Source organism: Agelaius tricolor, unplaced genomic scaffold (genome assembly GCF_023055355.1).
Source record: "Agelaius tricolor isolate 1412-34295 unplaced genomic scaffold, bAgeTri1.0.p SCAF_3, whole genome shotgun sequence".
Classification (NCBI taxonomy): Eukaryota; Metazoa; Chordata; class Aves; order Passeriformes; family Icteridae; genus Agelaius; species Agelaius tricolor.
The window spans coordinates 57,822,821-57,847,338 of NW_027269263.1; the positions used below are offsets into that span (position 1 = coordinate 57,822,821).

Genomic DNA, 24,518 nt, shown 5'->3' on the forward strand with positions numbered 1-24,518 from the left:
ACAAAGATAAATTGTTCTTTGGGTGGCTTTCCTGCTCCTGGGGCTAGTCCTCAGCTGGACAGATACACTTAAGTGCTTCCCAGTCTCATTCAGTTTTCCTCAATGACCTGGCTGGTGCAATTTACAGATGTTGGTATTTTAGATCCCTTTTTTGTGTTGGGAAGGGACTCTGCTGTGTATGCACAGCCTGTGGAGTTTTCATGAGACTTGTTGCTTTGTATAAAGTTTCTGATACCTCTGTGAAACAGAACAATTTTTAATAATTCATTTTAGAGTAATTTTAACATGGCAATGTTTTGTTATTCAAACATTCTGAAATTACAGGTATTTGTAGAAGTTCCTGATAATGGCAGTCAAGAGGGCGTCAACAATTTATGACATATTTGGATTAAGAGAATCGATATTTATTTAAAGGAGCAGTTATTAAATACAATTATTTGAATAAATCTTGCACTTCCGCCATTGCAATGTCTTAACTCTGCTATTGAACAACTGAGATTTCTATTAGCCATAATGATGAAATAAATTCAAATTTCTTTTCTTTTTTTTAAAGGATCTGCTTTTGCTAAAGCAAAACCTGAAAGTCCTTGGACATCTTTGACGCGCAAAGGAATCGTGAGAGTTGTTTTCTTTCCATTCTTCTACAGGTGGTGGCTCCAAGTGACATCAAGGGTCATTTTTTTCTGGCTGCTTGTTCTTTACCTTCTCCAAGGTAGAGTTGGATTACAGCATCAGCTTCAACTGAATGCCTTATTGTAACCATATGGAAGCTGCAGTGGGCTGCTTGGTTCACTTAATGCTGCTAAGGTCTATTCCAGTATTTTCAGAAAATATTGGAATGACACAGTCCCAAACATATCTCTTGGTTAACATTTCTTTTACATATATAAAGGTTGCATAATGAAAGATTTAACACTCTCCTCACAGGCTTTCTTCAGCATTTGGCACACGTTAGTTTGTCGCATCTGAATATAATTCAGGTTTTCAGGACAGCTGTTAACAAACAGGAGTCAGTTCACAGTTTTTGGGATATTCAGTATTGAGTTCTAGCAATCTGTGAGTCTCTTAATTGTATGTGATACATAAGAGGAAAATTAGAAAGGGAAGAATGTCATGTAGTGAGTCAGTGTCTATCAGGATGAAAGTCACCAAAAAAATAAGTATTTCAGAAGTTTGTACAACAGATATGGAACAGAAGGTTAATGAAAGTTGGGAGCAATATAAGTACCCTGAGAAGCTAAATGACTAATGAATTTTCCACTGAAATCCAATTAACATGCAATATTACTTTTTCAAATTCACCATCTGTCGTCTCATTGTATCATTTGGAAATTTTAATTGGAACAATATAAGGAGTTTTAAAAAAATGCAGTACCTCTTGTGTGGTGATGTTATTAGCAGGTATAAAATTAATCTCACCATGCCAGTGCCTCAATACCTGCAGTACTGACAAATACTCATGTGGCCTTCTATGAAAAGCTTTTCTTATCCCTATTTCTGGGATAGATTCCTCATTTGTCTGTGTGATGGTAAGGGAGCCTATAATGTTAATAATTTTAATCTTTTTTATAGTAATATAGGTAGTAAAATACATAAGTTGTGGTTGGTTTGTTACCGTGTTCATGGGTGTCTTAGTCGGACAAACACCATTGCAGTAATTTTTTAATGTTCCTATTTGTAAATTTATTTTTAAAAAAATATACTCACACCTAATTTGTGGCACCTCTGTAAGACCCTACAGGTAGAAGAAGTGAGACAATGCAGATTTTGAATGCAAGCAAGTTTTTAGGACATTAATTACAGAGCTTTCTTAGAACTAGCCTTTTTCCTCTCAGATTTCTTAGGGTCTCTGGTTTACTAAGCTGTGGATGGAAAGCATCATTTCCCTAATCCATATGGTCTGTTATGTGACAAAGTATTTCACAACTATATATGTGAGTTAACAAATAGCAGGAAATAATGAATAGTATTCCGTATTACACTATAATCCAATTATTTCAAATACTTGATACTAAAACTGTGCAGAATTAGCTGCAGATTTTTTGATAGTTTTTGAAATAAATTAAAAGACTTAGAATAAACATGTAAGTGAAATTAAATGGACATATTTACTTATTGGGAACTATTCAAAACAGCCCCCCCAAGCAATTAAATAGAAGTTTTGCTTCTATTTTACTCAGAAAGTGTGCTTAGTTACTAATTTTGTACAGGATTGGTAAGGCAGCACCAAAATGTCAAGAATCCATGATGGAAGATTAAAAATAAAGCACCTCGAATTCCAGTGGCCAGATTTCTGCCCTGAATTTGGATTTTGTATTGAAGTTTGGACTTTTTGTCATCATGACAGATTCTCACTGACACTGTTGTAAAATGGTCTGGCTATATTTCATTTGTATCTGTTCATAATTAAATAATTTATCTTAAGTATTTTCTAATTTATGAATTGCATTACTTGGAATTACAGCTTTAAAATTGATTAGCTTCACCAGGGTACTTGCTAGCATTTATGTAAATCTACAGAAAAAAGCTTTTCCTTGGCTATAGATTTAAACTCCAGGGTTTATTTGCTTTGGTTTCCATTAGTGTAAAGTGATTAGCACAATGTGTGATACAGAGAAGTGTTTTATGCTCAAGGTCATGGAACAGGCCAGTGACTTAAGATAGAAGTAAAACCTCTTTCTTCTACTTCCTTATTGATCTAGTATATAGTAATACTTCATTTTTAAGTTAAAATGTTTTTATATTCTTAGGGGAAAATGAAGTGCAAACTTAATGTTTATTGTGTATTTCTTAAGTATAAAGCAAGAAACTTTAACAGTGATGTAATGGTTGTTTGTTGGGGTGGTGAGATATATAAATATATATGTATACATTTTTAAATTTGGTATTAAAAATATTTCCAAACTTTAAATGCTTTAAAAAGAAATGTTTGCTGGCCTTTGAAGTGTAAGGTGGCTTTCTCCGAGGCAGCTTTTTGTTCAATGTGATATTATTGCATTTGTGTCTGTTTTACAAAATAAGGCACTGTATTTTAGAAAAGCAGAGGTCAAAATACTGGAAATACATAAAGAAATAATTAAAAGTTCTGTAAGAAATCCTGTTCCAACTAATTCTGCCTAGCTGTTGATAGGAGCAATTCTTGGATAACCTGCTCTAGAATGTATTGTCATGCTGTGCAGAGATAAATTCTTGAATTTCCCTCCTATCTTACTTTAAAAAGATCAGATTGGTAACATTTTTCTAAATCTGTGTGAAACGTTGTGGTAGGAATTTGCAATCTGCAGATTCTTGTATTCTGGAAGGTGATTTCTTTGAGACAGTTCTGCTTTACTTAATGTTTTTAAGTAGCAGTAATGAATTTTAAAATTATTTGTGTAGGCCTACTCCTGCAAAATGTTTCACGTGGGGGTATGTGTTTATCCAGATTGTATGATAGGAGCCAAAATCAGCTCCTTCTTTACATTTTATACCTCATGGGGCTAATTGTGTGTGTGAGTAACTCAGATAAGCTCATTTACAAAGAGATCACATCATCTTTTGCTATCTGTACCTATTTTATTGATTTTAATAAGTTGGATTTCTCATTGATGCATGTGGACTTTGAGAAGCCTTATACAGCAAAAATATAGTTCTTTATTACTTATAGTAATAAATAATGCTCCCATGCAAACCTTTTGTGCTTTAATTTAGGAAAAAGACAGAGAAGAAATTAGAAATAGTTTTTCCACAATCAAAAGTGATTCCATTGTTTTGTATGTTCCTCATGTTTCTAATACTGGTTACCTTGCTGAAGATTAGTTAGTGAAAAACACATCAAACCTCTTTTAAGTGGAGAACATAACATCCAGGTATCTGCTGTCTTAGGTGTTGCTTCGTGGGATTTATTTTAGATGTTTGAATGTGGCACAAAGCTTTGTACGTGGCTGCATTTTGTTCAGTCAATTTCACTAGAGAACTGGTGACAGCTGTTGAACTTGTATTTTTTGTGCTAGAAAAAGGTCTAAATTATGGGACTTGCACTTCTCAGTAGTACACAAACAAAACCGAGTTCTCATGTGATGTGCAGACGTTAGGCACAGAGAATTATTTCCCAGATCTGTTTCTGAATTGTTTCTTGGAGTTTCTGTGGGCATTTTTGGATTTTGTTTTTGGTTTTGTTTTGGTTTTGTTTTTTTCTTGATAGCTCCTCTCAGCTGAGTTATGTGTCACAGCTCTTCAAGCCAGAGCAAGGACAGAGTAAGCAGAGAGGAGAGGGGTTGCCTTTTCCTCCTGCTTCATGCCTGCTGGATGTGTTCAGGTTCACCTGGAGCCTGTAAAGATGTTGCTGAGTGTTTGGGCTCTGGGTGCAGGAGCCTGATTGTTGGCTGTATATGAAAAGTGGTTTTAGGGTTACAAAACTAACAGTTAGCCATGGAATTGGAAGCTGGCCCTTTGTCCAGCCACAGCTGCTAGTTGGAGACTTGGTCACTTCAGCTGGACAACCCCATAGTTTAAATGGTTTGTCTTTTGATCTTTCCTCACTGCTAAAAAAGATGCACAGAAGTATATAGAGAACCCTTTATAGGGTTGTACTTATGCATGGCTGCCTTTCCATATGGGCAGTTTTGTCCCTTGGCTCTGTGGGTGGGACACAGTTTAAAATGCATTCTGCTGTGTAAGGAGTTTCTAGTCTCAAGTCTCATCAAACTCACTGGGTTTGCTTTGTCATAACACATGATACAGAATTAAATTTATTTGGGCTGCTTTAAGGATGATATTTACTTTTTGCTTTTGTCTCCATGAAACATCCTACTGATGTTCCACCATAGTTGAAGTGGTTTCATGACAGATACAGCTTTCCAAATGTTCTTCCCCTCTAATTTCATTCAGCCATTTTTTGAGCAATACCTATGATATCACAAGTATGAAAGAAAAGATGGGTACTAAGACAGTCAGCTGTTTAGACCCTAATTGCTGCAGGTTTTCAGGAAAATAATAATTTTGTTCTCTCAGAATTACATGAGTTGGCTTAAAATGCAGGTAAAGGTCTGCATCTGACTGTTTTTGTTTTTTTTTTTTTTTTTTTTACAAAAGCCATATGAGTTGGCCATTTCAGACATTAAACTCAACTTCATTTCCCTTCTTTTCCAGTTGCTGCTGTAGTGCTATTCTATACAGCCCAAAGCCCACATAATATACCTCTGACTGAAGTCATTGGGCCAATATGGCTCATGTTGCTGCTTGGGACTGTGCACTGTCAGATTGTCTCAACACGAACTCCTAAGCCACCTCCCAGCACAGGGGGTAAAAGAAGAAGGTATAGTCTGTGTTAAAGTACTTTAGTTAAAGACTTATAGTCTGTGTTTAGTAAACTACTGTAGAGAATGTGCATGAAAAAAAATGTAGGGGTTCACAGTCTGTGCTTTGCTAGAGATGAGAAATTGGTGCTCTGTTTTTATTTGACACTTCAAAATTGTGCTTAATTGGTGCTCTTTAACTTTTATGCATTGATTAATTTAGGCATCGTTTTATTTGAATTTTAATGCGTTAAATCTGACATTTTGTCTCAAAACAGTTATCTGAATAGTGGTGGAGTGACAGTGTTTATATTACTGCAAATTTAGTTTTATGAATCTGGCTAATAATCTGTGAAAAGTATATGCTAAAAGAGATGCTCTTGGAAATGTAGAATTTAAGTCTTCCAAGCACTCCACTGACTGTGAGTGCTACAGTGAATTGTCCCATTAAAATGGGAAACACTGCAGCAGTGACTTGTGTAGGTCTAAGCTTCTGATGATGAAATGAAATGTGTTTTGTGTTTAAGTATATAATAATGAATGTATGATGCTGTTTTATTAAATAGAGTTTATTAAATTGATATGACAAAGCTTTAGCAAAATACTTTGAAATCTTGCTTGTTTTTGCATGCTTAAACTGCTGAACACATTATAGAACTAGCAGATTGCACTTACAAAACTACCTTCCCATTTTAATCTCTTCTGATGAAGGAAATTAAGGAAAGCAGCACATTTGGAAGTACATAGGGAAGGAGATGGCTCTAGTACCACAGATAACACACAGGAGGGAACAGTGCAGAGCTACGGTACAAGCACCTCTTGCAGTATTGGCGCTGTCTTCAGAGATATCTGGCATGCTGCTTTCTTTTTATCAGGGTTTGTATTTATTCAAGGCTACATAAGTGTTAGAGATGCACTATCCCTTTTCTAATTAAGTAAATATTGATGTAATGATTAAACTTCTGTTGATCTAGTTTTTTGCTCTTAATAGCAAACTCATCTGAGTATTTGAAAATGGACTAATGTGTTGTTTCTTGACTTTTGCAAATGCTGATGCAATGATTTTGAAAAAATATTGAATTGTCATAGAATAATTTGGGTTGGAAAGGACCTTAAAGATCATCTAGTTCTCCCCCCTTGGCATAGGCAGGGGCAACTTCCAGTAGAGCAGGTTGCTCAGAGCCCCATCCAGTGTGGCCTTGAGCACTCTAGGGATGGGGGCAGCCACAGCTTCTCTGGGCAGCCTGTTCTACTGTCACCACTCCCTCACTTAACAATTTCTTTCTAATACTGAAAGCTAAACTTACCTTTTTTCCATTTGAAACCATTGCCCCTTGTCCTATCACTACATGCTCTTGTCAAAAGTCCCTCTCCAGCTCTGGAAGGTGCTCAGAGGTCTCCCTGGAGCCTCTTCTCCAGGCTGAGCAACCCCAGTTCTCTCAACTGTCTTCACAGGAGAGGTGCTCCAGCCCTCTGATCATCTTCCTGTCCCTCCTTTGGACTTGTTCCCACAGTGCTATATCCTTCTCATGTTGGGGGCCCCAGAGCTTAGTGCAGTGCTCCAGGTGGGATCTCGTGAGAGCAGAGTACAGAATTAACTTTTAGTTAAATTATATTTTGTTGTTTTACTACAACATGTAGGTTATCGGGAAAAAACCAACTTAGTTTCTCAGTTTTAATCCAAAGAGAAAAATTCAACTGTTTAATTTTTACTTTATCACCTTACCTCCTTGTTACTCCAAGAGAATGCTTATTCAACTCTGTCACTGTCATCAAATGGCACTCTTTTTCTTCAGGTTTCAAATAAACACTGATTGGGCTATTATTTTTTTTTTTTTAAAAACCCGTTCTAGAGCTGTATGTGCAGGACATGCTATGCATGCAGCATTTTGAGTGCTATGTATCAGCATGTATTAATTAGTGAAAATATACTCAATAAATAGTATTAAATTGAGAAAAGGGATAATGCAAGTTATGACATTGATGTTTTGTTGTGCATGCTGCATTGTAAATACAGCAACACTAACATGTCTGTCATACCTGTGATCTCTGCTCTTAACCACTGGTAAAACTCATGTTACCTTCTGGGAGTGTCTACTTGAAACCTTGGACAAGTTTTGAAAATGTTTAAAAGTGTTGTAAGAGGAGAGTTCATTTGACTTTTTCCTGTGTGGGTTAAGCTGTCTTTGATAAACTGTGGGTCATAGTGATAGGCACCAGGGTCTGTGGGCATTACTCTCTGGTATGCTTCAAGTGTAATCTTGTAAACTTCTTGATGTTTTGTTTTCCCTTCATTGAAGTATTGAAAATACTGTTCTGCAGTAAGAACAGTGTTGGAAGATTTTTTTCCCTTGCCTTTCCTGCTGTGTGGCTCAGAGTATTTTCAGTTGAGAAGGGTTATGTGGAACTTATCCTAAAGACTTGTTTAAACCATTTAATGAGAGGTACTGTGTGTATATATATAGATGTTAAGCCTCCACGATGACTACTTAGTATATACAGTATCTTCAAAGGAAGAAGAACACAGAGTGACTGAGAGTGCTGTAAACAGCCCTTAGTCCTTTGTTACCCCTTCATTGCAGAAGCACAGTTGTTTGTATGTCTGGAGCCATACAAACTTGTCTAGATGAAAAATAACCTTCTTTTTACCCAGGGGAACATACAGTTCAGTTTCTTCATGTAATTTTTTTCATGGTAATACAAACAGTTTTGTCAGCACAATGGGAGTGGGGCTGGGAATGAGGAAGCAAGAGCACAGTGTGGAGTAATTGACTGCTTGGTGAGGCTCCTTAAAGAAAATCTTAAGAAATCTCAGTGCAAGGAACCTTCACAGCTACACTTGTCCTGTTTCTTAAGACAAACTTGGAAGCTCTTTAGATAAGCACATTAGAATGTCTTATTTAGAATGTCTGATTAGTATTTATTTTCAGCAGTTTTTCACTTACACAAATTTTTGACATACTGTTTTCTGGAATTTTAAGTATAGGTCATAAATTCATGATTTCAAATTAACCTCAGAAATTACGTTCTCTGTGTTAGGGCAGGACCCTGTGTACCTGCACCATTTGCCTGTGCTCAGATCATTGGTAAACTGGAACTGTGTATTCAATAAATATCCTTTCTATTGGCAGAACTCAGTCTGACTTAAAAATTAGAATTCTAAACTTTAATTCCAGCACAGGGGCAATTTAGAAAATACTATTGATAAGTCTTACTTGAAAAGAGGGCAGTATCCAAGCAGGTGATCTGTTCAGAATGCAGTACTGATTTGGGAATTTGCCCTGCATGTCTCCTTACTCCAGTGGAAATCTTGTAACCTCTAAAATGCTGTAATCTTTAGAAGTTTTGCAGTGGGAACAGAGGGGAGAGTTTTTCTGATCAACCTCAATGAAAATACATTGAGAGAATACCTGAGAGTGCAAATCCACACTCTTCCAGAAATTTTATTGAACTTTCTTTGGTATTTTCCCTTGATAATGCACAAATAAGACTGAAAGTCATTCTTGATTTAGCTTTTGCATATATTCAAGTCTTTTAAAGCATCCTGGTTTGTTTTACTCTAAATTTAAGGCATTCCTGGTTTGTTTTACTCTAAATACTTTTAGTTATAGCCTTAAATTGTAAAAGTTAATTAAGGATATATGTATATATAGTAATTCTAGAGAACCATACATTTTTGCCAGCTAGGGATATATTGTTTGTGTTTGTTACTGTGGGATTTTTGTTTTGTTTTTCTTTGAAACGTGCACAAAAGCCTGACTTTAAGCCCAATATACACTTTTCTGGCTTGGGGCTTACACTTAAATTTATACAAAAAAATAACTTTGGTTTCTCTGTTAGAAGGAAATAAAGAGTTCAGTCAAGCTCCCTGAGACTTAGAATGAGCCTTAGTTGATACCAGACCAATAGCTTTGGTCTTATGATTTTAGCACTCAGACATTGCTTGAGTAGTGAAATCCCATCTGAAAAAGTTGTGCATACATGCAAGTGTTCCTTTTTTCTCTTACCTGTTCCTTTTCAACTGTTTGAGGCTACTTCTAGCTTTAAAGTTTTGTGTAAAATGCATCAAAACTTCTCAAATCAAATTTGGAAGAGCTGTCTCATTAATCTGCTCATACAGTTTAGTAACTTGTGGAGGAAATGTTTCTGATTGGATGTGTGTGTGTGATGAGAACTTAAAATTTTCTTTCAAACAGTGCAGAAGTAAATGCAGAAGTGCTGGAGGAATATTTAATGAATTACAGATTAGCTTATCTGGATTCCTCCTTATTGCAGATAATTTAATTTTAGTGCTTCTTCCTCATTACTCACAACTGACCTTGCTTATTATTTTGCAATGAGTTGCCACTGAAAGGCGGTCCCTTTGCTTTAAAAAATATAAATGTTAACTTTTTTTCTTAGTTAGGGTGACAAATTAAAGATGAGAAAGGAGGATTAAACACCTTAGTAACATCGTCTCTTCTCTTGATCATTTTGTCTGCATCCCTTTATCCATTTTTTCTGCATACCGTTATTTTGTGAGCTGAATTGGTCCTTTTTGGATTTTTTTTTCCTATTTTATCCAGCTGTCCCTTGCCATTTTTTGCTTTCAGGACTCCCCTTTATGTGTGGGATACCTTATCTTGGAAGGAATGTGAGGCGACTCTCCAAATTCTCCCAATTTGTTTGATGTACATATTAAAGAGGAATTTAATCTTCTGCTGTGTAATCCAAGCCCTCACAGAATGCCTCAGTCCTTAAAGAGAAAGGCAGTGCATATTCCCTCACAGGAGCACCAGATCAATTGAACAGATTCTTGATAGTTCAGTGTTCTTGATAGCCCAGTGCTCTACTTGAAATAAAAATAAAAATTTTCAGAAGCATTATTTATAACACTTGTCTTCTTTCCTCTCTTTTCCCGCCTAGTGTTCTGAAAATCTAAAAAACAAAATTTAATTTACTTTGACAATACAGAAGCTTAAGACTAAAAGTCCCTGTCAGTAAGGTAGCAAGTTGCTATTCCTCTTCATTCCTTCATCCATTGCACTTTGTAGTTTGGGAGTATAATCATCCAAAGGTTTGCTTTGAGAGAGCCTTCTTCTTGCATGAGGTAGTCTTGCTGGTACATTTATTGTCTAGGAAAGGGCTTTGATTTTAGAGGATGTTATGGGAGACTATTCAGTGAGAGATTTGTCCTTTAAAATCCTTGAGATTTTATCCTTTAAAATACAGCTTAGTTGGTATGTTTGTAAGAGATAGGGAAAAATGTTGCCTGGGGTGTTGCTGGATAATGCAGAAAAGAGTAGATCCCCTTCTGTTTAGTGGGGTTGTCAGTAAGCAGAGTATATTCAAAACAGCACCAAATATCAGTGTACAGAGTACTAAACAGCATGTTTGTTTGCAGCTTCAGGAAATTGCATGCTTGCTTTGAATTAATAATTATTAAAGCAACTTCTAGCATCCCTCTTTTATTTGTTAAGACTGAATAGAGGGATTTCTCTTTCACTTTTGATGCTTGTGATTCTTCTATTAGCAAAGCTGCTGTGAAGTTTTATTTTTAAAATAGGTTTCTTTTTCTCTTCTTTCAGTAGCTAATCATATAAATTTCTTTCACAACCTGACAGTTTATTTTATAACAATTTTAGGAGAGGATAATGAGTATTATTTAGAAGATTAAATAGTTACAAATATGGCATCAAAATCAAATTGTTAATATTGTTATTTTGTGGATATCTTAGTAAAGCTAAAACATTGGTCGATAGGAATAAGAAGGATTTAGACTGGGGAAATAATTCAGAGAAATAATTAATTTAACACATGTATTTGTTTTAAACATAGATCTAAGAAAGCAAAAAGCTCAATAGATAAATCCACTGAAACTGATAATGGCTACGTGTCCCTTGATGGGAAGAAGCCAGGCAGAGGCAGTGAAGAAGGCGTGCAGGGCCACGAGCGTCGCTGCGAGGTCATCAGGCCAGAAGAGACAGGGTGGAGCCCTGCCACAGTCAGAGATGCCCTGAGCAACCACAGTCACCACAAAGTAAGTGTGTTTGTTGCTGTTTGTGATGCCTTTGATGCATTTTTATCTGCTTTATTCTTAAAAATATTTGAAAAATTAAATTAGGCTTAGGGTCCTGGAGCCAAAAATTGTAGTGAGTTGCCTTACTTCATCATATTCCTGGCCTTTCCTTTTTCTTGTAGGAGGAACCTTAATGGTGTTCAAAAAATTTTTTGTATTCTTTATTTCAATGCACAAATTTGTGTGCTGTCCTTTATCTGTGGGTATTTCCTGACCAGGTAAACCTTCTGTGCCTTCTCTGACAGTCTGGGCATCTAAGATCTGTCTCTGTGATAAAATGGAACAGATTTTGGATTACTGACAATTTGTAATTTTAAGGTCATTCTGAGCATTTCTTTGCCTGTGAATCATCTTCCTTTTACTTTTTTTTGTTTGTTTTTTTTTGTTTGGGTTTTTTTTTTTTTTGTTTGTGTGTTGTTTTGTTTTTTGTTTTTAATTGATCTGTGTGAAAGATGAGGAAAGCAGGATTTCCCTCCAAGTGAAATAGGCAGGACTCTCTATACTGAGGAATAGAAATGAGAGGGAATAATAGAATTATTATAGAATCATAGGAAGTGATCATGGAAGAAAGCAGAACTTTTAATTTTTTCTGGGTCTTATTATCTGCTGGATATCCTGTATTCAAAGTAACACACATTAGAGACCTCAGTATTCAACATACATCCTCTAAGCCTTCATCCTTGTAAGAGATGGTGAATGTTAACTTTGTACTGAATATGTTGATAATTCAGTCTTATACTGTTAATTTTGACTGGTTGGTTGGTTTGGATTTTTTGGTTACGTTTGTTCTCTTTTCAGAAGCAGATACATTTTCTCTAAGCCTATCTTGACATGTTCAGTTTACAAAAAATCATATTTAAAATAAGAGCATCATAATCTTTCTTGAGGCTAATGTGAACTAGGCTTTCCATTGAAAAAATATTTTTGTTGCTACAATTTCTATTCCATAATTCCTGCTCTGCCAATTTTGAGTCTTGGAAATGCATTAATAACTGGTTTAACTGAGCATAGATACTGAAGTTGCAGGAAGAAATTGGATTTCACTAGTTGAGAACAAGACTTAATAAATGTGACTCTGTGTCTTACTAATACTGTATTTCTTGCCCTAGGATACTGCCAGGACTGTGACAAATTTATCAGATGAAGTTTCTAGCGAGGAGGGGCCTGACACGGGCTATTCCTTACGCCGCAATGCGGAGCGCACCTCTAGCGACTGCACCCTTCGCAACAGGAAATCTCACCATTACAAGAAACACTACCCTCTGGAGGTGGGCTCATTTCTATTGCTTCTTGCCTGTCAGTTCTGAAAACAACTTGACTTCTTATTGACTAAGGTATATAGAGCAAGCAGCTTGCATGTGCTTGGTTGCTGGCTGGAGTTAAACTATGACATTTCCACAATTTTTTTTTTTTTCCCATCTTGAATTTTAGGAGTCTGTAAACTGGAAGTCATGCTAGTGAGGAACATAATTTTTTTTCTTTGCCTTTGTTTAATGACAGTGTTTTGAAATGAAAAGATTGTAATACAGTTTTTTTGAGCTTCATCCTCTTTTTCAATTTGTTGTAAGGAGAATTAAAATACGTTTGGTAGATTTTTGCATCGGGTTATGGTAACTCTGTTGCTGTCTTGTGACACCAGTTATCTCCTCTGGAAATTTGCTTTGTTACAGAAACAGTAGTAATTGGGAATATGCAAATTTTCAGCATGGTTCTGCTCCTGTTTCTCTCCATTTAGTATTTTGGATTCACTCGCTTTCTTGTGGAGAAGTCTGATTGACTCTGAATTTTCATTTCCTTGTCTTTGTTGAAACAATAATATTAAATCTTGTAATGAAATCTTACAAAATTGTCAATGTATAAAAAATACCAAAATTTTAAGAGACTTGATGACATTACAGCTTATAATAGGGGATTTCACAGATTTCATATGAGCAGAATTCTTAATTGTAAGGACTCAGACATTGAAAGAGAATGGAATATCTTATTGTGGTTTTGTTTATTTATTCATTATTTTTAAAAATTATGCTGTTTTGCTAATGGTATGCAACTTCACAGATATGGAACACTTTAAAGGCTGTATTGCTATTTTTTCTCAAAAGTTAAGCAAAGAAAGCAAAAAGTAAAATCAGCACTGACAAAAGTCCACTGACAGATGGGCTGGATTGGCAGAGCTTCATAAGTAAACTCTCTACTTGTTATAGCAAAAGTGTATTGGAAAAGTTCAGGTACTGCTTGCTCTGATCACAACTGCAAGGCCTTGAAGTTGATGCTTTGCATAAAAAACATTATTAAATAAGCTATTCTTTCACTCATTTCTTGCAGACTTTGGTTAGAAAGATCCAGAATGTTGATTGATGTCAGCATTTAGTGCCTTCTGCCATGTGTGGTTTGTGATAATGGCACTGTTTTTTTCATGTTATAGGAGATGTCCCTTCACTGTGTACTTGTGCAGCCATAGTGCTTCACAGGAAGAAGAAGAAAGACACCATTACAGTTGATTTCTTTTATTTTTAAACTTAGATATATTTTTCTTTAGTGTAGAGAGCTTCAAAGCTAGGGAAGACTTAGTAGATAGCTTCAGAAGCTAAAGACAGAGTGTAATCCATGTTTAGCTGTGGCAGTACTGTTTCACACTGACTCCATGTTCACTGATCTGACTGATGCAATCAAAGAGGAAGCTTTTCTTTCTTGCTCCCAACTCGCCTCCCCCACACCATTACAAAGAAAATGAAACAATAGTTTTCAAATCAGTGAAAGCTTTCTTTGTATTAAAAAAATTAATAAGTGAAGTCAGTGGATATACTCTCAATTTCTGTCCTGCATTTTCTTTTATCTTCATGTTTATGTGTCTACTTAATTGTTGTTTGAATAAGCTATTTTTCATGTTCTTACTTTATTAAATTTCAGCCTCAGTGGTACCCAGTAGTGACTGCCTTCTATAAATATCTTCTTTTTTGCTTTAAAAAAAATTCTTCAGACTCTTTCTGCATTGATGTTATCCCTCTCTTTGTAAAAGGTGGAGAAAGAGTTCAGATCAAATTTTTTCTAAGCATTTCTTTACAAAATGATATGCATAAAATACATTAAACATGGTTTTCAGAAAGAATGAAGAACATTTCTTCAGGTAGTAATGGACTATGACTCACACTAAGTTAGTATGTCTGCTGAAACAGTGCTTAATATTTTTTCAGTGTAGAAAATTGTGTGTTCTCAAGAGAAATTAGTAGAAGTAAACTTGGTGTAAGAGGGAATGGAAATTGCCAGAGCATGGCAGTGAGTAGGCTGATGCTGCTTTTAATACTACACCCCTGTCTTGCTGGAAATGGATTCTCTTTATTGTAGAAAGTAGTTTACACTCTACATTGTTTTTCTGAAGACAGCAGTAGATTGTTTCATGTGTATGCATTGGGAGATTTGAATGTCCCAAACTTCAGATTTTTCTTTCTTTATCCAAGAGCTAGGTACAACTGGAGTTTACAAAGGCATACTTGTTTGTCAAGTGCAGTTTGTTTAAAATAATTAAATTTTTATGTCTAATTGTGCAGATTACACATAAACCTGGCATTAGCTATGTGTACCCTTGCTTTTTTTCCCCCTCTATACCTGATGCATTACTGTGTTCAAGATCACTCTGTCTTTGAGAGGTATGTTAGTAGTAACATGTGACTTTAGGGGCAATTCCTCAGAAGCTGGAGATATAGCTGGAGTCTGTGGCTTGATAATTGCTGTTAAATTCTAAACTAATGAGCTCTAAAAAATCTGTGAAGTAGTTATTTCATTTTAATAATGAGTATGATTAGATTCTTCCTTATATGACCCCCTCCCTAAAAAACAGAGGCCATGGACTGTTGCTTGCTTTTTGGTACAGTGTCTTAAAATGTGCAACATCTTAGACACACTTGCAATAAACATACAAACCTTTCTGATGACCAGGGTAATGGATTAGAACCTAAAATTCCAGATGAACACAGAATCACTCACCTGAACTTTAAAACACCTCTGCCAGGAAATGATGTAGAATAAAACATCAGCATTAAATCCAGTGGATGTTTGGCTTTCAGGATACACCTAAATCAGGTACCAGCTGCAGTTCCCGGTGCTCCAGCTCCAGACAGGACTCTGAGAGTACCAGGCCAGAGTCAGAAACAGAAGATGTGCTGTGGGAGGATCTCCTGCACTGTGCTGAGTGCCACTCGTCCTGCACCAGCGAGACAGACGTGGAGAGCCCTCAGGTGAACCCATGTGTGAAGAAAGAATTCAGAGATGACCCATTTCATCAGGTTGGTGCCCACCAGTTCTGGCTTTTTACACTACACACAAGGTCAGTGTTACCTTTCATGTGTCACAGAAAGCCTGGGAGAAAGACCTATATCAGATGGAAGGAACAAAGCCAAAGTGATTTGGTAGAATTAAAACAAGTAAAGCTTGATTTCTGCTACTCAGTCATTAATTTTTCAAAAGAAGAGGGTATGACAATATATCAAAATAGCCTATAGAATATTTGAGTGCTTGAATCTTAATTCTAATTTAGGGCAAGGACTGATTGATTTACTTTTCCTCTGTGATAGGTTGTTCTGTTTGGGTATTTATTTTTCTGTTTTGGTTTTTTTTTACCTTTTTTGTTTGTTTGTTTGTTTTGTTTAATTTTTTAATTGTTTGGATTTTGTTGGGTTCCCTTCCCCCCCCTTTTGTTTTTCTCTAGTGGAATTGCTTTTTATAAGCACTTATCAGACACCTTTCTGTTTGCATATTTGGAAATGTATATATAAGAAAAGCAAACAGAAGGATATATGTATATGCATATATATGTGATATCATGGGTGTATTATACATGCCTAAATTCTATTTGATTATAATTTTTTTACCTTAAAATTAATAGTAGCAATTTGGATTATTTCATGCAGTGTTTTCTGTTTTTATTTTTAGTTCTTCCTGCTTGCATTCAATAAAACACTAAACCTTGCAGTAGTGAGTTGAATTCCAGTACATATATTGACTTAAAGACTTATATTGATTTGACCACTTGAGAATTTTTCTACCTGATTGCAGATTGCAAATTTTTGAGTTTCAGCTCCTGGTGTTGATACTCCCTCTAGAGGGAGAGCTTGGAAAACTGTGGTTAAGAAAAACCTGCAACAAATATTTATGCTATTTTAATATTATAAATAATTTCTTCTTCACCCTTTCTTCTTCACCCGGTAGAAATAAGGGAGATAGTTGCGTACTCTGCAGATTACAAATATTTCACATCAATACTTACAAAGCAAGCAATAACATGAAAATAAAGCTTTATTTGCAATCAATAATAATTAAAATCTAGAAATAATATCATGCCCTTGCCCCTGTCAGCAGCAGCACTTCCAGCAGTGTGATGCACATAGTGCCAGGTGACTAAAGCTGAAAGCAATTTTCATCTCCTGAATGGGAGAGGAGGGAGACAGGGCTGAGGGAAATCAAGAAATGGCCACAGCAGTATTTGTCACCTCAACATTTTTTCCATATCCTTTAATTCTCACTTGGCTCTTGGTTTGAAAGAAAGGTCCCTGAGCCCTGAGTGCATTCAGAAGATTAACCTGGGATTGCTTGGCTCTGGGAGCTGCCTGTATTGATTAGACACCCACTGCTCTCTGAGTCTGGCCAGATCCAGTGTGCACAGAGGGGTCTTTGTGCATAACTAGGATTTTGAAGTCATTAAAAGCAAATAATAAAAAACTATTTCCCTTAGCCTTAACCTGAGAAGAGTGCTTTTCAGGATGTTAGGGGTAAATAAATAAAATAAATTCATTAAATGTGTCAGAATTGAAAACGACTCATAAGTTGAACTTTGTTTTCATATTTCTCTCTTCTTTGATATGTTCGAGTAGAAAAGAAGCCAATAAATCCTTAATCCCATTAACTCATCCCTATTAGAAAATGGACTATAGAGAAGGAGAGATTTCTGTTCTCACAGCTATTTCTTGGAAAAGAAGGGGAGGATCTTAAGGAATGAGGTTAACATATAATAGAAGTAAATGCTATATAGCAATATTTGTGTCAGTCTAAAGTGTTTTGGTTTGATTTTTTTGGTGGTTTTTTTTAGTTGTGGTTTTTGGTTTTTTGTTTGTGTGGTTGGTTTTCTTGTTTTGGTTTTCTGGGGGAGGGGGTTTGTTAGTATATTTCTGACAAAGGCATATTGACATGAGAATAGATTCTTAATTCTGATGGAAGATATTCTTTGTCTTTCCCAGAGTCATTTGCCTTGGATCCACAGTTTGAACCCAGGACTAGAAAAAATAAGTGCAATTGTATGGGAGGGTAATGACTGCAAGAAAGCAGATATGTCTGTGCTTGAAATCAGTGGTATGATAATGAACAGAGTGAGTATTTGTTTTACTTTATGCAAATATTGTGTTTAGAACTGTAAGCACTACCAAGCCTGGTTTATGTGGGTTTTTTGTTTTTTTTTTTTTTTTTTGGTTGGTTGGTTTTTTGGTGGGTTTTTTGGTGTTTTTTGATTGGTTGGTTGTGGGTTTTTTAATTTGTTTTGTTGTTTGTGTTATGGTTTAAGTTTCTGTTATTCACATTATTGTTCTATGGCTACATCACTCTGATTTACTTGTTACTACTAGATTAAAGGGCTACCAGATCTATAGTTTTGAGACAGTAAGAGGTGTTTGCATTGTTAGGTGCTTGCTCACATAGCCAACCTCAGTTTTATTGATACATGTTGTGAATAATCAAGTTGATCTCCTTGATTTCAATGAACAAGTCATTTATTGGGTTAGGAATACACAGGTCTGGGTATCTGGATGCTAAAGTTAGGATTGGAAAAGAAAGCTTTCCTCTTTAGGAAGCAAACCTCTAAGAGGATGAGTGGGATGTTCTCACTAGTCCTCCCTCCTTTCTCCTAGTACTCCTCTTGAGGAAACAGTTGGAAATGCATTTAATTGATGTGCTCTTTTTCAAAATAGGCAACATGAGTATTTTGTAGAGTTGCTTATAAAGCCTAGCATAGCCAAGAAAACTCTCACTAGTTCTGACAAGTTGATACTCTCTCCCACTTGGTAAAAAGCAACTTATTCACAAACCTAGTTCTGATCTCTGCCTGACTCAGAGGCTTTACAGGTTTGGATGCAAGACACAGCAGAGACAAACTCAGCAAGCCATAGCCAGCAGAACAGAACTCCAGACCAGTCTGCACTGTACACACTTTGATTCCACTAAAAAGGATACAACCTAAACCAAACAGAAATAGCAGCAACATACAGGATCTAAGCAGCCCAGTCTGATTGGGCCACTTGGCTAATTCAGCATTTAGTGAATTTTTAATCCAGGAATATACACTGGAGTTTAACTGCAGTGTTTTATTGTTGTTATTTTAAGTTACTTGGTTCCTGTGTATTAAGTGCTCTTTGAGGAGTTCCTGGTTTTTAAATAATAAAATGGGATGATGATTGGTTGAAGTTTTCATACAATTTACCAGATTATAAAGTGGTCTTTGTGATAAAAAAAAAATATTTTATTTATTGAATGAATAACAAAATCATTCAAAAATTAAATACATTCGTTGTTTTGTTTTGTTTTTAGGTGAACAGCCATATACCAGGAATTGGCTATCAGATTTTTGGAAATGTCATATCTTTAATCTTGGGTTTAATGCCCTTTGTCTTTCGACTTTTCCAAGCTAAAGATTTAGAGCAACTCGCAGCACATTCTGCCACTGAGCTCTGCATGACTGCATTTGGATCAGATGGAGATGTTCTGGTTCTCTCAATGGTTATTATAAGTTTCGTGGTCCGGGTGTCTCTTGTGTGGATTTTCTTTTTTCTGCTCTGTGTAGCAGAGAGAACATATAAACAGGTATGAACAGCAAAGCAAGAGACTTCATCTAAAGCAAACCAAGGTTTACTGTCTGCATTTTTTGACTTTGTGGCTATTTTAAACTTGTTTTCTTCAGCGCGCTGTGAGTCATAGATCAGTGATGACAAACACTTCAGTGGGCTTGCAGTTCAGGAGATGACTCAGTTCCAGTGGACTGAAGTCTCTGAAGCTAAAAGGTTTTTTTTGTTGGTGTTTTATTTTTTTCCTGGAGAGAATTTCTGGGTGAAAACTGGCTCCATGCATTAACCCAATGCTTATTCATGTCCCAGTTTGTTTCAGGTTTCCACAAGGAGAAGTAGTTTCAGGAAAAGAGCTCTATAAATTTACAGTGCGTTTCATTCAAAACCTTCAATTTAATTCATAGAATCATAGAATGGTTTGGGTTGGAAGGGACCTTAAAGATCATCCAGTTCCAACCCCTCTGCCATGGGCAGGGACAGCTTCCATTAGACCAGGCTGCTCAGAGCCCCATCCAGCCTGGCCTTGGACACTTCCAGGGATGGGACATTGAAGACAGTTCTGTCCATCCCTGGCCAAAGCCCTGCCTACTTTGCTGTTAGATCAGTTCTGTAGGTGGAGATGGTGAGAGCTGCTCTTTGAAGTGCTATTCCATTGCTTGTTACTGCAATTGAAACTTCAGAGAGCTACCTTACTAGCTGCAGCTTATAAATACTTATGGGTCTGCAAAAGAAACATTTTTATACTTTCTGTTCTCAAATTATGGTCAAAATATGTGATGTAATACAGTAGAAGGAAATTAACCTGCTTCTAATAATGATATCTGTTGAAAGGAACTTCTGTGGTATAGGTGCTCTCTAATGCAAATGATTGGCAGGTTTGGTTTATTTTTTCCCAGATTTTAGGAATATAGCAGATCTCCTGTATAAAAGTTGAAGAAAGGAACTCAAAGTGTAGCTAACTTTTGTTAATCATTAGAATGTGGAGACTTTTAAAATGTTTTAGTGTATTTCCTCTCTTTAATAATATGCTGCACTTGCTTCTGGTTTATATTAGCATAATTTAATTTACACTGGTACGTTGTACATTATGTTGACATATTTAATGAAGCCTTTTCTCTAATTTTTTTGGTACCTCTGAAAATCATTTAACAGCTAAGGTAATTTTTTTTCTTCTCTGCAGAGGCTACTTTTTGCTAAACTTTTTGGTCATCTAACATCTGCCAGAAGGGCAAGAAAATCAGAGGTACCTCACTTTCGCTTAAAGAAAGTGCAGAATATAAAAATGTGGCTTTCTCTCAGGTCCTATCTAAAGGTAAAATTTATATTTTTGCTTTTAATAAGGTTTTAACACAATACATTTTAAAGATCTTGTTTATGTTCTAACATAAAATGGTGCTGATGGAAGGTTGGTGTTGTAGGCTATTTTCTCCTGTACCCTTATTAGTGGTTCATATGTCCCATATATGCTTCATTTTTGTGACTCTGGGCCACCAGTGCCTGCAGGCAGACAGATTTTGAGAAAGTTAATGTGTGGTTTTCACCTTGTTTTAAAGCCTGAGTGTGTTCAGAGTTAGAGTCTTGTCCTAGTAATGCCAGCTGAAAAGTTGTGTGAGTACATTGGGTAAAAAGTGACCACATGTAGTTTAATACTGACAATATCTTATTTTAAGAGTCTCATCAGTTGGTGTCATTAACACAAGGAATTTATAAAGCAAGACAGTTCTTGTATATTTGTGCTGTGAGTGTATGGGTGCCAGGTGAAGCTGGAAATTCTGCCCAAGTATTACCTGTAAGACATTCTGATCCCTGAAATCTCCTATCACTAGTTTTTACAAGCAGAAAAAGATTAGTGAAAACATGAAGGAATTATGGTGTGGAGGCTGGAGAGGGTGGAAAACAGGAGCTATAAGCAAACAAAATTTAGTGTGGTGCTGGTGGGATGAAAGAAGGGTAACATCACTTAGATAATAGAATGTAGAAACATCACTTAGAAAATAGAGTGTAATTGGGGTGTTTTAAATTTCTGCATATGGTAGCACTGTTGTTCAATGTCTTCCTTTCTTTCCTTGGAACCACACTTGTCTATTCCACCTTTACCTGTGCCACTGAAAACATTTGTATAATGAATGTGGCTAACAAAAAAGTGGTCAGAGGCAGGTGTGTAGGGAAGTGACTGAGCAGAGAAACAACCAGTGGAGAGCAGTGTGATTGTGACTAGTTGTGCTGAATACCTGTGCTGCTTGGCTGGAGTTTCACTCACACGTGCATTTCCTCTGTTTTCAGCGTCGTGGTCCTCAGCGCTCAGTGGATGTGATAGTTTCATCTGCCTTCCTGCTGACCATCTCAGTTGTGTTTATCTGTTGTGCACAGGTAAGGAAACTTTACTTGTAGAGAAACAGCCATGACTAAAATAGCTTTAAAAACAGTTTTGAGTGGCTTTTACATGGTGATGTCCAATAAGTTAAAAGACCCCAGTGAACAAACAGTAATAGCTGTTAGAGCTTTTTGGAATAGAGCTCCATTCTGTATCCTTGTTTCATCTACTTTAGAATATTTTTCTGTAATAGCAAAAGAAAATTCTCTTGCAGCAAGTTAGAGGGCTAGGCTATCACCAGTGGTGTGGAGTCTAATGAAAGCAAGTGGTAGATTCTGCACCTGGGATAAGGTGATTATTGAAGGTTATCCTATGCAGGACCAGGAGTTGGCTCAATCAGTGATGTTTATGTATCCCTGCCAGCTCAGGATGTTCTATCATATCACTCTTATATTTTAAATCTGTGTCCTCCTTCATTTTTCATTGTGGTTTTTGGAACTTTTATTTTTTTCTTCATTTTGCATCAAAATACACTTCCACAAAGACACTTGATACTGACCTTGGCTGATGCTTTTTGTGAGAAACACGCTTGTTGGCTATATTGGCCTGCCCTCTAGTGGAAAATCTTTTAGTAAGCAAATCTATCTTTAAAGAAGCTTTCTGTTGCTTAAGATTTGTCTTTGAACTTCTATTTCAAAATATAGAGGATCTTCTGAATGGCTTCTGGTTGTGATTTCTTTACAATTTCTAACTAACTATTGTGTTTGCCTGCTAGCTAGCTGTAAGTATTTTATTAAGAATGTAATTTACATATAACTTAGTACATGTGAGGCTGTGGGGTTTTTTTCAATCCCATGTAGTGCCCTTTGCAGGTCTGAACAGGAGCTAAAAATTGTCTTAGAATGTAATTTTTTTATTTATCTTTTCTCAGACCTCATATCTCTGATACAGTGTTGGTTTAAAATTATGAGTCAAATTTTATAGGCCTAAAAACCTTCCATATGTTTATTACTGGGATGTGTTTTTTTTGAAGCTGTGGAGATATGTTACTATTTTCTTGTATCGTAATGCAATTATTATTTCAAATTAAATTTTGATTTCTTTTATCTTTTTTTCTTTTTTCAGCTACTTCACATGCATGAGATTTTCCTTGGTTGTCACTACAACTGGGAACTCGTAATTTGGTGCATTTCTCTGACTGTTTTTCTCTTAAGATTTGTTACTCTTGGATCTGAAACAAGTAAAAAGTACAGCAATACCTCAATATTACTTACTGAGCAGGTGAGAATTTGTATAGACCTATATTTTTATACCTAAACAACTCATTCATCTGGTAGGTCTCAGGCCTTGGAGATTTATTAAAATAGTTTGGATTAGGGAGTTAATTATGGGGAAGTGAAGCAACTTTGCAACCCAGAGTTCAATTTCTGAGATAAACGTTTGATTTCATCCCAACTTCTGTTTAAGTGAGTGGGCTTAGAGGTACCATCTCCTTTGATATAATTTAACATCTAACAGAGCACAAACATAAAAAATAGTTTTTAAATACGAAAAAAATCCTGGAATCTCAATGTTGGATGGGTGAGTAAAAGATCTGAAGACAAACTTAACCCTCTATGAAGTGAGTTGCTGTTTCCAGGTAATAGCTTAGGACTGCTAGGTTGCATGGGTTACATATAGCCTCTTCTAGACTCCTTAGAAATCTCTTTTTTCAGTAGGTTTTCAAGCTTGTCTTTGGATCTCTGTGTGTTTCTTCTCAGGAATGTTCTGGTTGGTGTTTGTTCTTCAAACCTCCCTCTCTGCTCTGCCTGACACTGCTGATATTTTTCCCAAGCTAAGCATGTTCAGTTAGTGTTAGGTTAGAAAGAAATCTCTTTCTTATGAAGTTTCACACTGGTACAAAACAACCCTTTCAGGGCAAGGTAAATAGGCAGTTCCAGAATCCTTCACAGGTTTCCTACAGAAAATGTGTTAAAGTAGGGGAATAAAATCTTCCACGCTGTGTGTCCCAAAGTCAGGATGTGAGTCCTGTGGCAGATGATATAAATGACTCATTCTGCCTTTACTAAAGATAGGGTTGGACACTGAGAAGCTTGACTGCCCCTCTCCCTTGTCCTGAATGAGATATATTGCACCAGTCTGAAAACTCTGAGCTCCTGAGCCTGGAGAGTTTTCCATTGTTCTCTTGATCCTTGGAGCTGAATGTCCCAGTAAAGTTTGTCTGCTGTTTCTGGAATGAAAATGGAGGGAAGTGTTTGGGATAAGGATTGCAAAAAAATGCAAAGAGCAAGGGGAGAGAGATTGTCAAGCCTTTATTTTGCTTTTATAGGTTTCTATACAATGCTCTTCCTGGGAGTCAATGTTTGAACATTTTAATCTAGCATGGATATTGAAAGAAACATTTTCTGTATGTCCTCAGAACTTAAAGAAGTGTTATGTCATCAGACATCTTTGCATTGAGTGCAGCTTATCTTGTTACAAGTCTTTTTCCTCAAAAATGCCTGAGAGCTTTATGAAATGAAAACCAAAATAGAATTCACAATTGTTTCTCAGAAAACGAAAAGGATACACTTCACCCTGGGTAGGACTCATTTTAGACTGGTTTAATTGCTTCAGCTGGATACTACAGCATATTTACAGTGGTCTTGAGACAGACTCATGGAAGTCTAACACGTTGGCTTTTGAAATATTGACTGATACTCACATTATCTAAAAAAGCACATCTGATCCAGTGTCCTGGAAAATGGGACACTGCAGTTATTAGGCTTGGTGAGAAGAGAACAAAGCTGAAAACAAACACAAAAGTACAACAACAATAACAAAAAAAACCCAAATGAGTCTCCACTCTCTGATGCAATTTAAATGCTCCACAGATAAGATGAAATTGAAAATTCTACTTCTGCCAGCAATGTTCCAGGCACTTCTTTGTGCTTTCTGTTCAACCTATGAATTTCATGATTAGGAGTCATGATGGGAAGCTGAAAGGGATTTTTTGGATTTTCTGCTGTTTGGTTGTAATTTTTCAGGTCCTTCTGAGAGTGTTTTTAATT

The 24,518-nt window shown here is 36.3% G+C and overlaps 1 protein-coding gene across 2 annotated transcripts in view; it reads left to right on the plus strand.

The window, feature by feature from the left end:
- PHTF2 (putative homeodomain transcription factor 2) overlaps nt 1-24,518 on the plus strand; it is a 63,679-nt gene that overhangs the window by 31,739 nt on the left and 7,422 nt on the right. For both annotated transcript variants that reach the window (XM_071423994.1, XM_071423995.1), the window contains exons 5-15: nt 554-712; nt 5,131-5,296; nt 5,988-6,152; nt 11,094-11,295; nt 12,444-12,602; nt 15,396-15,614; nt 17,562-17,690; nt 18,901-19,173; nt 20,335-20,466; nt 21,438-21,524; nt 22,594-22,749. In XM_071423994.1, the coding sequence (XP_071280095.1) occupies nt 554-712; nt 5,131-5,296; nt 5,988-6,152; nt 11,094-11,295; nt 12,444-12,602; nt 15,396-15,614; nt 17,562-17,690; nt 18,901-19,173; nt 20,335-20,466; nt 21,438-21,524; nt 22,594-22,749 (1,847 nt within the window). The remainder of the gene's footprint in view (nt 1-553; nt 713-5,130; nt 5,297-5,987; nt 6,153-11,093; nt 11,296-12,443; nt 12,603-15,395; nt 15,615-17,561; nt 17,691-18,900; nt 19,174-20,334; nt 20,467-21,437; nt 21,525-22,593; nt 22,750-24,518) is intronic.